The sequence below is a fragment of the Acomys minous genome, assembly GCF_964271855.1.
Source record: "Acomys minous genome assembly, chromosome: 3".
NCBI classification, from domain to species: Eukaryota; Metazoa; Chordata; class Mammalia; order Rodentia; family Muridae; genus Acomys; species Acomys minous.
Genome location: NC_140485.1, coordinates 31,668,854 through 31,684,915, shown reverse-complemented (window position 1 = coordinate 31,684,915; position 16,062 = coordinate 31,668,854). Strand labels below are relative to the sequence as shown.

At 37.2% G+C, this 16,062-nt stretch overlaps 1 protein-coding gene across 1 annotated transcript in view; it reads left to right on the top strand.

The window, feature by feature from the left end:
• Window positions 1–16,062, top strand: part of SPRED1 (sprouty related EVH1 domain containing 1) — a 75,782-nt gene that overhangs the window by 37,109 nt on the left and 22,611 nt on the right. Inside the window, exon 3 of the mRNA XM_084775920.1 lies at window positions 14,630–14,798. Within this exon, the coding sequence (XP_084632046.1) occupies window positions 14,630–14,798 (169 nt within the window). The remainder of the gene's footprint in view (window positions 1–14,629; window positions 14,799–16,062) is intronic.

Below are 16,062 nucleotides of genomic sequence, written 5' to 3'. Positions count from 1 at the left end.
TTTATGTTAAAGACAGCAATATGTGGCTGTTTCTAACGGAGTATGATTGCATGGGGCTGCTGCTTTACTGTGTTGTTTAACTCAGGAGCGGTCATGAGTAGCTAGCTCCACCCTCCCTCACTTTCTCCTTGTTCCGTAGGCCAGAGTTCAGCAAGCCCTGGTCAGAAGGGCAGATTCAGGCATGCCACCTGTTCTTTTTATTTGTTTTTTTAAATTCAGACCATGAGCTAATGATACTTTATTTTCAATGAGTTGATAAAAGCTGGTCATAGTGGCTCATGCTTGTACCCTCAATTGTTGGGATGGTGAGGCAGGAGGTTTATGATGAGTTCAGGTCAGCTTGGAATACGTAGTTCTGGGCTACCCTTTAGCTACACAGTGAGTGAATCCTTATCCCGAAAAACAAGGGTTGATAAAGTCAAAGAATCATAATTTTGTGACTCATAAAATTATGTGAAATCAAATTTTAGTGTCCATAAATACAATTTTTAATTAAAAATCAGTTTGTTAGTATTTATGTATATGGATATTTTGCTTGCATAATTGTCTGTTCACCACATGCTTATCTGGTGCTCTTGGAAGAGAGGGTGTTTGGTTCCTTGGAAGAGTTTACTTGAAGCTTGTTACTGTTTTCATGCTGTAAAGACAGTTCAGCACCAACAGAGGCCTTATGTGTATGGCCCCTTGCAGTGGAACTGAGAGCCAAAAACTACTTCGTATGAGAACTTGAGTAACATTAGTGTCATTTCTGTATCAAGGAAAGAGCATACACGTAGAAGCAACATAGAAATAGTGTTGGAAATTCCTAAGATCCTTTAAACTAACTAGATATCCTTTTAAATATACTTGTAGATGAGTTCATAAGCCTGTTTATTTACTCTCTGTTAGTTGGCTTTGTTTTGTTTTGTTTTGTTTTGAGACAGGGTTTCTCTGTGTAGCCTTGGCTGTCCTGGACTTGCTTGGTAGATCAGGCTGGCCTCGAACTCACAGTGATCCACCTGCCTCTGCCTCCCAACTGCTGGGATTAAAGATGTGGGCTACCATGCCCAGCTTAGTCTCTGTTAGTTTTATCATAAACATTTCAGATGTAAATAATTCTTTTATGCATGAACATTTTGAATGTAACTTTTAGTTTGGGATTTGGATTTCATAATGTTTTTTACCTGGTGGATCATTTCAATAGCTTAGACAGTTGCTAAACTAACCTTTGACCAAATGTCTCCTATGGTTAGAATTATTCTAAAGCATCTTGAAATCCTCCTAAATCCACTGTTTTGTGGGCTTATAATTGTTCAGAACAGTACACATGGGATAACGAATCACAGTTAACTAGAATATGTTCAGTTTTTTAGAAGACTCCAGTTAAAATCAGAGGAAAATAGAATAAAGTTAATGTTTCACCTTAAAGAATAAAAGCTGGTTCTGTACCCACGAGGAACCGTGTCTGCGTGTGCTTCTGCTTTTCGAAGCTTGGCGACACCAACTAGCAGCTGTGATGCTGCTCAAGTGGTCTGACCTAGAGCATAATGTTTCTAATTTGATGACTGAGTATGTTGAAAAATAAATTGTAGATGTTTCTTGTGAAACTTTTAGTAGTAAGTATTTTTTTAAAAATAAGTCAAATATGGAATAAAATTGGAGGAGAAATGTTTGCTAGTACAAGCGTTTTAATAGGAAAAGATGTCCTAGATATAAAAAATTGAACATATTAATGGAGATTATTTCCTTAATGTTAGTTAAGGAACCAAAGTGTAAGGTAGCTCATATTGATGTAGACAGTGAGTATTCAATATGCAGCTTTTCTATACAACTACAAAAAAAAAAATGAACTTGGATTCAAAAGAACAATCTTATTTTCAACAATAGGAAATGAGAGGGAATGAGGAGCGAGGGAAAGAGAGGGGAACACACACATGCAAGTACAGAGCCTACTCCCGGACGGAGGGCCATCCATATGGTTAGTGATAAGATAGATTTTTATGCTAAGAGTATTGACCAGGAATCAAAGCATATATTGTTTCACCTAACCATTGGCTGCATGCATTGCCGGGGTAAGGAAATCAAATGTAGACCTTGAGGAGACACTGCTTCCAGTTGGAAGGTTGCTGTGTTTGTTTCAGAAATTAGCTGTAATGAAGCATTTTCAGTTATGGGGGCTTTAGTACAAAAATATAGGTAGTAACTCATGGGTACAACTTAGCAAGTGTGCAGTCTCAAGGCAACGGAGACCAGAACAGTGAAATCAAGAGGCAGTAGGCCTTCTAGGGTGATGCTGCCTTTTGCTGTGACTTATTTTGTTGATTGGTTTTTTTCTTTTAACATTTTTTAAAATTATGTATACAACATCCTGCCTGCATGTGGGCCTGCCTGCCTGCCAGAAGAGGGCACCAGATCTCACTATAAGTGGATGTGAGCCACCATGTGATTGCTAGGAATTGAACTCAGGACCTTAAGAAGAGCAGCCAGTGCTCTTAACCTCTGAGCCATCTCTCCAACCCCTTGTTGATGTTTTTTTTTTTTTTTCCCTGGGTTCTGGTTTTTTGTTTCCTCAGAGATTCTTAGCCTACAAATCTGGAAATCCCTGAAGTTCTTTCCAAATTAATAATTGCCTTCTTTTAAAGATTTTCCTACTAAATAAACATTGTATTTTAATACAATTTTAATAGTTTTCCATGCGATAATTATGTAGCTTCTGGAAACTGTCGTACACCTGTTTGTTTGTGGGCTGCATCTTAGAGTTCAGTTCCTTAGACGGATTATATAAGAGAAAGCTCTTGCTCTTCAGACTCCTGAATGAACTTGTGCCCTTTAAGAAAGTAAATATTAGGAAGAGTGCGCATGGCCACTGATGACTGAGACATGCTAGGTGAGATTAAAGGACCCTTGAAGAAAGGGGTTTGTTGTTTGTTCCCAGTGATGAACAGAACATTGCTTTGAGAGAAGACTTCTCCAGCCTTTGATTTGTAATTGCTTGTTCCGCTTCTCAAAGATTACACAGTGGCAAGAGGAAGATAACAGAGGGCTCCCTAGAAAGGGAATTGCTTAAGGTGCTTTGAAAACAAGAACAGGGAAGGGTATAAAATGGCTACCAATGTGAACATTGATTGGCAAAGGTAATTTTGAAATGAAAGAAGGAAAGATAATTGTTTCCTGTGTAGGAAGTTGCTGAGGACATCAAGGAGTTCTTTTTTTAGAATTAATAAGTAATTACATTATGGATAAACAGTTTATAAAAACTAAACTTTCATTAAAATAGTCATTTTGTTTATAAGAACGTTTCTTGGGAAGAAGATAAAATAATTAATAATACCTGTCAGTTTTAAAAAGATGATACCCAAACCCTTTCTGTGTTAGGGAAATCTTAAAACGCCAAGAGCAGTGTCTTTCTACAGTAAGTACAAAACAGGAATTTCCTGCTGAGCTTTCCCATGATACCTCTGAATTATCCCACTGTCAGATGTCAGTCCAAGTGACCTCACTAGCTTTTACTTAGGATTTGGCCTTCTTGGCAGTCCTGTCTCTGAAAGACACTGTTATGTGAGCTGTGTATCACAGTTAGGGAGGGGGAGGGGGAGTGGGAGCAGAGGTAGTGTGGCTATTTCTGTGCACTGCCCACGTACACGAGTCCCTCTGCTAATGCTATACCTTGCTTCTGGCTTTCACTTTCACTCTGACTTTAACAGTTGATCCCCATAGCAGCTCTTTCTTTCATTCTTGCTGGGGGCTCTTTGTTGTCTTGACTGTCTGGTCTTCTTTCCAACTGATTCTCTTTCTGGATGCAGTTGTTTGTCAGAACCAGTTATTCTGTCATTCTTCTTTGCACTTAAATTTCATGCCTATTCAAATACTTTGCCTCTAATTTTCTCCTAAGCTCACTAAATTCCTCTGTCTTCAGTACTTTTATTAATATGTATTAGCATTGGTTCCTTTACAGTTTTTTCTAGCTTGTAAATTATTTTCTCATCCATTCTGTACTAGGCAATAATTTGAACTTTTACCTCATGGTAAAAGCAACTTCATACACCATGCCCTTTTAATAACTGCATTCTTTTTAGCTTAGAATATTTTTGCTTACTTTTAGATTTTATTGAATTATCTTTCTTCTATTTCTTCCCTCCAAACCCTCCCATGTGCCTCTCCCCACTCTCCTAATTCGTAGCCTCATTTTTTCATCAGTTGCTATCACACACATGTATGTATTTGTATGTACATACATATTCCCAACTATAACCTGCTGATTCCACATAGTGTTACTTGTTTTAATGCTAAATTTTAAAGGTGAGTCTTCCTTTCAATCATGTAAACGCATAGTTGTCAGCAGCTGCTTGTTCATCCAGTTAGATGAACTCAGATTATGTAAATGAATTAAGAAATCTTGGTCTCAGGCCATATACAGTCTAACGAGATATAAGTAAATATTAAAATAAGCAACATGTTAGGTGGTGCTGGTAGAAATGGTGTAGGGAGTTTTTTGGGTTTTTTTTTAGGAAGTTGGGAAATGAAATACTCAGGGTAGCCAGTGACAGCCTGACTGAGAAGATCTGGTAAAATTTGTGAAGATAGTTTGTATTTTAGTTTGTCTATTTAGGTTCCCATAGCTTGAGTATTCTTAAAGTAGGGTTCATTTATGTTAGTTTTTGGTAATATATTACTGAAAATCTTGGACTTTTTTAGATTTGGCAAGTAGAATCAAAATATTTGTTAACAGTAGTCATTAACCTTGGGATTAGCTTTGATCTCTACTTGGTCAGCCAGGCTTTTATTCTTATTTCATCTTTGTCCTTTTACTCTGTATCTTTTTTATGTTACCACCACCTTCTAATCTTTTTCATTGCCCAGTTTTACTTTGTTATTTATAGCATCTTTATTGTTTACCATTATAAACTTATAAGGTTTAGAGCTAATTTTTTTAGTATTTACCAATAATTTTCCTACAGAAGAATCTTACTTTCTTAATGTCAATACGGAAAATAACTTGGCCTTTTCCACCTTTGTCTTCATCTATCTAACTGCCTTTTTCTCAAGGATAGACCATCAGTTATTTTCATGTTGTTGCCTGAGTACTTACGGATCAGCTAAAGCAATATATATTAAACGTCAGAAGATGCCTTCTCTTACCAGTGTGAAACTAACTCCTCTGGGGTTAAGAGCGCTGGCTGCCCTTTCAGAGGACTCAGGTTTGGTTGCTGGAACCCACATGGCAGCTCTGAGCCATCTGTAGTTCCAGGGGATCGAGTGCCCTCTTTCTGACCTTGTGCACCAGGCATGCACCAAGCACATAGATGCTTGTCCCCAAGTAATGGGAGAGAGCAGACTTCTATTCTGTTGCCATAAGCCAAAATTAGAATTGCGTGAATATTTTCCCGTGAATAATTGAAATTGGGACAAATGCCAGCAGTGTTCAACCAGTGCACACTTACTTGTATATTCAGGGTTGGTCCATAGGTAAAGAATAAGTTATACCTTTATTATCTTTCTGGACAAAACTCATAAGTGTATGCCTTTCTTTCAGCAGTAATTTTACAGCAGTTATTTCTTTAACACAGCCAATATTCCTTGAGGAGGAAAAAAAAAAAACCCTGCCTGATACCCATTACTGTTTGCTGTCTTTTGGAGCCCTGTGGTACCTGGTTCTTTAAAGTTAAAATTGGGAATTACCAGTTACCCTTCTGGCTGCCTTTGTTTCTTTCCTCTTTTAGACAACTTCACCTTTCATATGTTTACCTTCCTTTAGCCAACACATCATATTTCTGTGGCAGAACACTGCCAATCTATTCATTAGTTACTAAGTGGATTCTACTGTTTTGTACTGATTTATACTGATACAGTGTGTTACCCTCATAGTTATGTTGTCCTCATCTTTCTCTTTAGTGCCTAATGCTGGTGTTTGATACAAGGTCTCATTCTGTTATGTTCTACTCTTCTTTGACTGTTTCTTGTTTCACTTGTTGTGGTGTTGGGCATTGAATTCATGACCTTATATTTATTGGGCAAGAATTTTAACATTGATGTATACTTCTGCCTGGGCTATTAAACTTCTGTAGCCTTCCTAACTACAAATCTTCAACTGAAATTATTGGTGCTGCATCCTAGCTTTCTCCATTACTTTTATTAGACGTTAAATTATAACCTGACTACCCGTACGTTCAGTTGACTGGTTAACTAATATCACTCTTGTCTGTGTTTAACCATTTACTTAGAGCTTTTCTGTGGGTTTTTTTATTTGTTTGTTTGTTTTTAGGCAAACATACTTTCTTCTATTATTATAACTATATAGAGAATTTAGAATTTGCTGACACTAGTTGGCCTCATTAGTTATTACTTTCTTGTAAGATGTGTTTTTGCTCAGTCTTTGAGAACTGAAAATGGTTTATTTTTAAACCATAGGGGTATGTATATTCAATTTTTTATACATTCATAAAAATTACCATCTTTTTTTATCATTCCTGTAATCTTTTAAAGTTATTCCTGCAATTTTTTCCCCTTATGTACTTTCTGAACAATATGAGGTGCTACTGATGGTTATAGATCCTTGTTTTCTTTGTGAATGTCTAGACTTTCTGGTTGCACATAGAAGTATGGTGTTGGCTGTTACCTGGAGATAACCACCCTTTATTGTGGACATAGCTTCTTGTTCTTACCTGCCAGCAAAATTTGATAACTCATTTTTATGAAATCTGATTTAGAATGTGTTCCATAGATATTTTAATTTTGTTGAAGTAAGTTTAGATTAGTAATGCTATAAAATTAATGCAAAGAGATCCTATGTGTATCCTCTTCCCAGTTTTCCCCAGTAATATATAACATTTTCTAAAACTGTATTATTACATTGTAGTAGAGTATTCATAAGACAACCACCTTCCAAATTCTGTTTTATCCTTAGTCATTGTTTATTATATTTGGATCTGTAGAGTCTAGTTGCATACATTAACATTCACAGGTGAGACACAAAATAGTTCAGTGACTCCTCCTTTCTGCTGATATTTTATAGCCATATACATATCCCTCTTAGTCTGACAAACACCAATTTGTTCTCTGGATCTTCTATGATTTCTATAATTTCCATGGTGTTATGGAAGTAGAATATGCAGCCTTTCATAATTATCTGGTTTTGATTCAGCATAACTTGTCTTAAGAGTTTGTACTTTCTCCTAGCACTCAGCAAGGGAGAGGCAGGCAGATCTCTCTGAGTTCGAGGCGAGCCTGGTCTACAGAGTGAGTTCCAGGACAGCCAAGGATACACAGAGAAACCCTGTCTCAAAAAGAACAACAAAAAAGAGTTTGTCCTTTCTACTTTTAGTATTTTGTAATTTGTAAGTAATAGGGTATTTTGTTTTGTTGTCCCTTAATCATTGACTGGGTTGTTTTTAGCTTGGGCCATTTCATAGATAAGGCTACTATGATTATTTGTGAACATGTTACTTTTTCTAGGACAAATGATCAACAATGCATTTGCTAGGATATGTGGTAGTCATCTGTTTAATGGTATAAGAAGCTGCCAAACTCAATGCTGCAAGTGGCCATGCTGTATTAGCTTTGCTCAAGAGGTACCTAAATGTTCTCAGCATTCTTGTCAGCACTTGTTAGTTTAGGTAATTAGATATCTAGAGAAAAGTCATTGTGGGTTTAATTTGCATTTTTGTAGTAGCTAATAATGCCCTTTCTTGGAGAGGTATCTTGTGTTTCGCCCATTTCCTCACTAGATTGCTTCCCCCACCCCTCATAGAACTTCAGTGTTGATTCTGTGTTCTACATACTAGTTCTTTGTGGGAGTATGTGCTATGTACACGTTTTTTAACAGCTTAGATAGAGCTTAAAATTTTGATAGAGATCAATTTTCTTTCTTTTTTTCTTCTTTTAATAGACAACTATTTTAGTGTGAAATCCACAAATTCTTCTCTGCCTGTGGATTCTGAGGCTATATCCTATCATTTGTTCTGCTAATGTTAGTTTTGTGGTTTATATTTTAAACCCGTGATCCATTTCAGACTAATTTTTAGTTAATATGATACTTAAATCAAGATCTTCTGGTTTACAGCAGGATGTTAAGTCTATAATTGTTTTTCCTCTGCAGCATTTGTTGGAAAGGTTGGCCTTCCTCCTTTCTATCTTCCTTTAAGATGAGTCAGTACGTTTGTGTAGGTTCTCTCTTGCTCTTTTCCAGTCTTCCTGCAGATGCTGTCTGAGTCCCACACTGCTTACTGCACTGCACACCAGCACCAACACCCAGGAGAGCGTGCTCCCCATGTTGTCTTCTCTTCTCAAGGTTGTTGCAGGTCCTACAGCCCTTTCCTTCTGTGTGCATCCTAAGTGCTGATCTCGCCTGTCTGCAGGAAGCCTCACAGGGACTGTATTTATGAAGCATCATCTAATCTCTTATCTTTTTAGATCTCTAAATTCTTTTTGTTTAAAAAAAAAGGAGATGCTTATTTTGTACATTTGGCATTGAGTTCTTTGGTTTTCTGATTTTCTTATCTGCTAAAATTTTTATGTTACAGATTCATTTTAAAAATTCTGCCTTGGTTGCCGCACATTGGCTCCCTCCCCTACTGCTGTCCTCCTGAACCCTAGGGCTTTGTGCACAGCGTCAGTTCCCTCGTGCCCTTTCCTACACTCTTATTTGTAGTTGTTTCCCTTTTGATTCTTCCAGTTGTCTGATTCTCATGCTGATCTCCTTATTCCTGAGGCATTTAGAAACGGTCGTTTAGTTCACTAAAGAATTGGGTTATTTTCTAGAGAGTGCAGTCTGTGTAATTCTTCATCAAGATATATTTTATGTTGTGAGTAAATCCACTTAAATGTTACACATCTTAAAGAACATCTTTCATGAATTCATTTCCAGTTGTGGGTAGCAGATGAAACTTTAATGGCCTTGTCCAAATTTACCTTTCCTACTTTGAACCTGTTTTCTGACGGTTCAAGAAGTAGTTCTTTGCTCACTTTCTCCATTTTATATGGTCCAAGATCCCTGCCTAGGGCACAGCCCCCATCCACAATTGGAATAGATCTTCTCAATTAATGTAATCAAGATAATTTGCCACAAGCATGCTCAGGGCTTGTCTCCCATGTGAATCTAGATTCTATACAATTGACAGTTAACACAAATTCAGTACTGCTCTCAGTCCCTTGTATGTTATCTCAGTTACATCTTCAAAGTAAGCTGGAGAGTAAGTGGTAGAGATGGAACAGGACCCAACTCTTTTGGGTGCAAGGCCCGCCGACCTAACAAGCTACTATACCAAAATTCTTTTCCGACATCTTTCCTCATGCTTTGGGAAGTGTTGGTGTTGTATTGCTATTTGTTCTGTCTCTGATAACTCAGTATTGCTATTTTGGACGCTTTGCTAAAAGCATTCATACTCACTAACTTTATGTGTTGAGTAGTCGTCTTTGTCAACCTGACTAGATTTGGAATCACCGAGACAATGCACTTCTGATCCTTTTGAGGATGTTTCCAGAGAGGTTTAATTGAGGAGTAGGGAAAATAAATCCAGACTATGTGCACCCCATCCTGTGTGCTAGGGACCTACACTGAATATGAAGGAACCAGTATTCACCTTTACTTCCTTCCTGACTATGGATTCAGTTTGTATGACCAGCTGCCTCATGCTGCTGTCACCATGCTGTCCCTGCCATGATGTGCCCTTACCACTCAGACTGAGTAAAAAACAACCCTTTCTTTTTTCAGTTACCTTTCTCAGGCATTTTGTCACAACAATGAGAAAAGTAGCTAATGTACCCTCCTTCCCCACTTTCTTTTAACTCTGCCCAGTAGCAGAGACCTTGTTTTTCTTCTTTTCCTTTAATGTTGAATTTTAATAAATGAATGATAGTAGAATAGTTTTTATTCCAGAGTTCAATAATAGTTTTTTTTGAAGATGTATTTATTTATTACATACACAGTGTTCTGCCTGCATGTACACCTGCACACCAGAAGAGGACACCAGATCTCATGATAGATGACTATTAGCCACCATATGGTTGCTGAGAGTTGAACTCAGGACCTCTGGAAGAACAGATGGTGCGCTTAACCGCTGAGCCATCTCTCCAGCCCCCAATAATAGTTTTTATAATTAGCATCTATTTAACTTTAACAGAAGAATAGGAATAATAGATTTTTACTTTCTAACATAAGTACTTTTGCTAATGATCAAGAGTCAAAAAAAAATAGTAACATGATTTCAAAACAAGGCATTTTGATTTGTTCTCTGTTAATCAGCCACATTCTAAGTGAGTCAGTGACATCAGTTAGGGGTTGTCCTTGACAACATTTTGGCAAAGTATTCTTTATAGTTATTTTCATTGGTTTAATATCATGTTAATATATACAATAGCTTTTTATACTTTATTAACTTAAGTTTTTTGGGTGAAAGTGATGATGAGACTGTATATGTGGTGTGTTTCTGTCTCACTAACTCATTAATGTTTGTCGAGGTTACTGTGGGGACCTGTTGAAATTCACCCATTTTTCTAAACTACTTAATCATAGGAAAAAAATTGAGTTTTTAATTAAAAGTAGACAGAGATACATTTGAAATGTACAATTTCTCTCTGTCCTTGTCTGTCCCCCCCCCCCCCGTGTGTGTGTGTGTGTGTGTGTGTATACACGTACGTACAGGCACACACATCTTAAGACCTATTTGTAGAGGTCAGACAACACTCTCTTTGATGTCTACCTTATTTAAGACAGATTGCCTTAATAGTTGTAGCTTTAAATACTGCAGGCCTGAGAGCGTCCAGAGATTGTCTTGCCTCTGCTTCTTAGCCCACAATAGGTGCATTAGGATTGCAGATGTGCACTGCTGTGCAGGTCCCCCACTTGTGCCATAAACACTTTTACCCACTTACCCATCTCCTGGCCCTGCCTTTTAAGCTATAACTACATTTGTGATTAGCAAATTGATAAGCAAATAGAACTATTTATGGTTTAAAATTATTTTTGTGAAGTCTGGCAATTGCATCTAGGATATTTTTTTTTAACAGCGTCTTCTCTTACAAAGAAGCTTCAATACTTATATGTTCTCCCCTGCTCTTCCCTTCCCTCACCTACTCTCTCCCTTGGTTAATGTTACTTTGAGTCAAATGTGAAGCATCTTTGTAATTTATTATGTGATTTAAATGGGATATAAATTGTTATAATTAGGACATAGAGTCTGAGAATTATGTAACTATTGTTTAATACAAAATGTCCTTAGGGACATACACTGAAGATTATCTACAAAGGTTTTGGGTGGGTGGTAGTGGTAATAAATAGGTAACTTGTCTTTCTATTTCACTGACTGCTCATACACTCCCATTAGCTACTGCCATAGTAACCCTTTTCTAAAGAGTAGCTTTCTGTGTAATATCACCAAGTTAATTTCTAATGTGTAGGTAAAATTTTAGAAAAAAAGCAGACTGAGCTCTGGTTCATACTTGGTTGCTTATGTTGCTCTTATACCTGTTGGTATATTGCATGAACTCAGTGTCTACGTGGTTCTGGGTAGACTCTCCTGTAAGCTTTTTATGTGAGTCCAAAACCGCATTGTTGTTATCCTTTCCGTTCTTCAGAACACTTTCAAGTGCATCACTAAAGCATCTTCCTTTTTTGTGAATCTCTGAAAAGATACCATTTGAAAACTAGTGGTGGACAGTAACGTAGATCACATTGGAATCTTACCTAAGAGGAAATAGTTAAAGTACTAATTTTTGGAAACTAACAGAAAAGCTATTTCTGTAATATTTTCAGACATTAAAATTAAGATATAGCAACATGTTAGATAATTGGAAACAAACTGAATTTTTGTTCTTCCTGTTTGCAAACAATCCACTTCAACATTTTTCTAAAATACAGTATTTCCTCAGTTTATGAATAAGTTACAGTACAAATATTATAGTGATTATCACCAATAGTATCGTCTTGAGCTCTAAAATTTAATTTGGTTCTTTTCTATTTCTGGAAAAAAATGTCGTATAACAAATAGTAAATCAGCATGGAATACCTTTAGCAAAATACTAAATTAAATATCTCTGGAAAGATGTTCATTATTTTTAATACCGAATCCTAGAGCTATCTTATACCTCGTTTGATGATACAGAAATTCCTCTTCATAATGGGACAAGGATCATGGTTTATGACATTTGCATACTTCTGCCCTCACCTGATTGCAGTCAAAACAGCATCTTAGAATATAATATTTGAAAAGTGAGGAGCAGTGCGTCTTGCGCAGTCGCCGTTATTTAGACACGCGGGACAGGGACTGCCCCGAGAACACACAGGACATGAAGTGAAGCCATAATCAGAAAAGGTCCAGTTCTGAGTGTTTTTAAGTGTGATTTATTTTTTTACTGTAAGATTCTATTACTGTATTTTCAATAAAGACTTCCAAAATTCCTAAAAGTTTATTCCCTGGACTCTCCAGACCCTGTAAAAGTTGACTGTAGCCTGATAGTGCCTGTGAGTAACCTAAGTCAACCCTCCAATGTCAGTCAGAATTTCTAGTTTCTAGCTGGTGGATGGAGATGTGAAAAACATAAGACACCTCTGATTTCTATGAAGAAACTGTGCACATGTGTTGGATATGTAAGGTCCTCTGTTGTAAGGATTGAGGATTCGATGATGGCAAAATACAGCACCCATTTTATAGACTTAGTGGAAGGAGATATTAATAAAATAACCAATTTGAAATCACAATGTCAGAGACTATCAGATTGTATCTTGCCTAGGGGTCAGGAAGGGCTTTTCTTCGGCATGTATTATGACTGAGATCTTAACGTGTTAATATAATATAAGCAAAGAAAGTGACCTGTACTGCACGGTCTTTCCAGAGTCATTGTCAGATCTGTTAAAAGGAACAAAGAAGAGAGTAGGACATGAGAATGGTTCTCAGAAAGATGGAGTTGAGTTAAGGACTTTGGTCTTGATCCTAGCTTGGGAAGACTGTAAACATTGAAGCAAGGTTTATACTTTTTATTTTAAAAACCCTTCACATGCAGAATAGTTGCCCTATCTGAGGCTGGAGTAGAGGGCAGTGGTGAGAAGATGCTCAGCGCTCACCGTTGCCTTTGCGAATGTAATGGTATCACATATTGCTCTGGGTCAGAAATTTGGGGAAAAACTGAGTCCCTAGTCCCTGTGAGAGTTGTGTTTCACAGGTAGTAGTAATAAACACTAGGAAGCAAACTGGGTTGAGCTCATTATGCTGGTGTGAAGCAGTACAGTAGGGTATACTGTGAGTGTTAATTTCAGGGGCTCTTAATTTCTTTCTTCTGGCCTTATTGATTAATCTTAAAATAACCAAGATATGTAATTTTACTTTTTATATTATTTAGATCCATTGCTAGCTGATTTTCTTTTGTTTAGTAGTAATAACAGCTAATGTCTAGAAAGTATACTGTGGGTTGTCATGAAGACAAAGGCTGAGAGTAGCTCCCGTATGAAAGGCTTCCTATCATGTGTGATCCTAGAATGGACTCTGTACTAGAAATTATTAAAATGTTATTGTCGGACACAATTAGAATATGCACTACAACTGAGATAAAATGTTGCTTCCATGCTAAATTTGATTACTGTGTTACATACGAAGAGCAGCATTGTCTTTAGAAAGGCTCCCAAGTATTAAAGAACCATGGGGCATCAAATAATAGCCTCCTTGGTACAGTTCAGAATAAGATAAACAGAACGGTTGGGCTAGGCATGTAGCTCAGTGGTAGACTTCTTGCACAGCATGTGAGGACATAAATGCAATTCCCAGCACTGCAAAAACAGACAGACAAGTGAAATAAAACAAAAGCTTTATACATTAGAATGTATAGAAAAGATGTTAAAAATAGATAACCCCAAGTAAAAAGGGAAAAGGAATTCTACCTATTATTTTTTACTTCCCTAAAACCACTTCTGAGGTAAGGGGAGCTAAAGAAACAAAGTTGCATTGCCCCACAAATTACATGAAACTATTATTCACTCATTATAGGGTATTGTATATTCTCAAAATGAGGAAGCCAGAGCTTTGAAAAGTTACATAACCAGAGCCAGGAATGATGGCGCACACCTTTAATCCCAGCGCTTAAGAGGCAGAGTCTGTGAGGTCAGGCAGATCCTACTCAGTGAGACCTCATCTCAAAGGTGAAAAAAAAAAAATAATTATAGCCCAGCTACTAAAATGCCAAGTAGATATTTGATCGGCTTCTGTAATGGGTCTCTCAAGAAATTTAGGAAGGAGTGGCTCGTCCATGTGATTAATGGAAAGTACTTGTCTAGCATGTGCAAGGCCAGATCCCCACCACAAGGAAGAGGGCCGGGGTGGGGGAGCTTTGCAAGTTAAATTGTTAATACCACTTCTCTTATGTCTATTCCCGAGGCTTTTCAAAAAATAATTTTAAGTATATTCCTTGGGAATTTTGTATGCAGCGCTGTGTTTATCCTTTTAAATTACAGTACATTAAAATTTAGTACACACGCATTCTCTTTACAGCATGTGTGGTCTTCCTGATTCTCTCTTAGTCCTTTTTTCAAGTTGACTTTGTGAAGATTATGATTAAGACCTTAATTTATTTAAAACTATTTGTTATATTTTTAGTTCTTAGTGTGTAAGAGCTACATAGATTCATTCTGTATGTTGATTAACTTTGGCACTCTGACTTTTCACAGGTGGTTTTGGAATGCATGCTTAAGAAAGACCTCATCTATAATAAGGTCACTCCCACATTTCACCACTGGAAGATTGATGACAAGAAGTTCGGCCTTACCTTTCAGAGTCCTGCTGATGCCAGGGCTTTTGACCGAGGCATTCGAAGAGCTATAGAGGATATTTCTCAAGGTAGGTTGCTTGTTGCTTTGTTTGATCATTTTCTGAATATTTACACATGATATAGGTACAGTAGATATCCTCTTTCTTAAACTTTGACCTCAAGTAGTTGCTGTCCTTTGAAAGGTTTTAAATAATGGAAACCACTTTCTAAGAGTAAGGCAGGCAGGGCATTGAGAGCTCGAGATCTTCTTGGGTTGGACTATTTAGTGACACTGAATCTAAAAATGCGCACAGACAGAGAGTAGAGGAATACAAGGTGGCATTTATGGAAAACTTGAAGAAATAAACTATTTATGAGAAAACCAGTTATGAGCATGAAAATATTTAGTGCTAATTATGTTTTTTTGGTTGCTTTTTTGTTTTTTGTTTGGTTGGTTTTTGAGACTGGGTTTCTCTGTGTAGCCTTGACTGTCCTGGACTCACTTTGTAGACCAGGCTGGCCTTGAACTCAGAGCGATCCACCTGCCTCTGCCTTTCAAGTGCTGGGATTAAAGGCATGTGCCACGACCGCCTGGCCTGCTAAGTATGTTTTAATAGTGTCTGAAGCTGATTAATTTTGGCATATTTTCTAAAGTTCCCCAGTTGATTCTAATTTTTAGGTAAATTCTATAAAACAAATTTCATTTGCTTTTTGAGACAGGGTTTCTCTGTGTGGCCTTGGCTGTCCTGAACTCGCTTTGTAGACCAGGCTGACCTTGAACTCAGAGATCCACTTGCCTTTGCCTCTGGAGTGCTGGGATTAAAGATGTACACCACCACACACAGCCTAAAACAAGTATTTTAAAGAGAAAAATATTATTCATAGCTACGAAGATTAAAGTGATATATTTCAAATTTTGAATGGATTTTTCAGCCCATATTTATGCCCTTGTAAGAGAATACTTTTTTTAGGATGGAGTAAACTGGATCCACAGTGTTATGCCAGTTTGTATTTATGGAGGAAATGTACATGCGCCTCACCAGGTTACTATTGCAGTATTCTGCCTGCCCTGTTAAATATTGGCTATCATCATCTTCAGTGCTCTCTTTTAACGGACTTACTAATTTTCTGTCACTAAGTTTTTTGTTTTTTGTTTTTTATCCCAAAGAATAAACTAAACCACTTTTTACAAAGGTCTCGTTTCTTTTCGTCTCATGCCTGTTTCATGCTAGCTGTGTCTAGAGCATAACAGTACATTCTATACCATCCATATTTTGCATTAACTTACTGTAACTAAAGACACTCTTCAAACCCGTAAAAGCTTAGGCAGACATGTATATGCACAAGTCAATC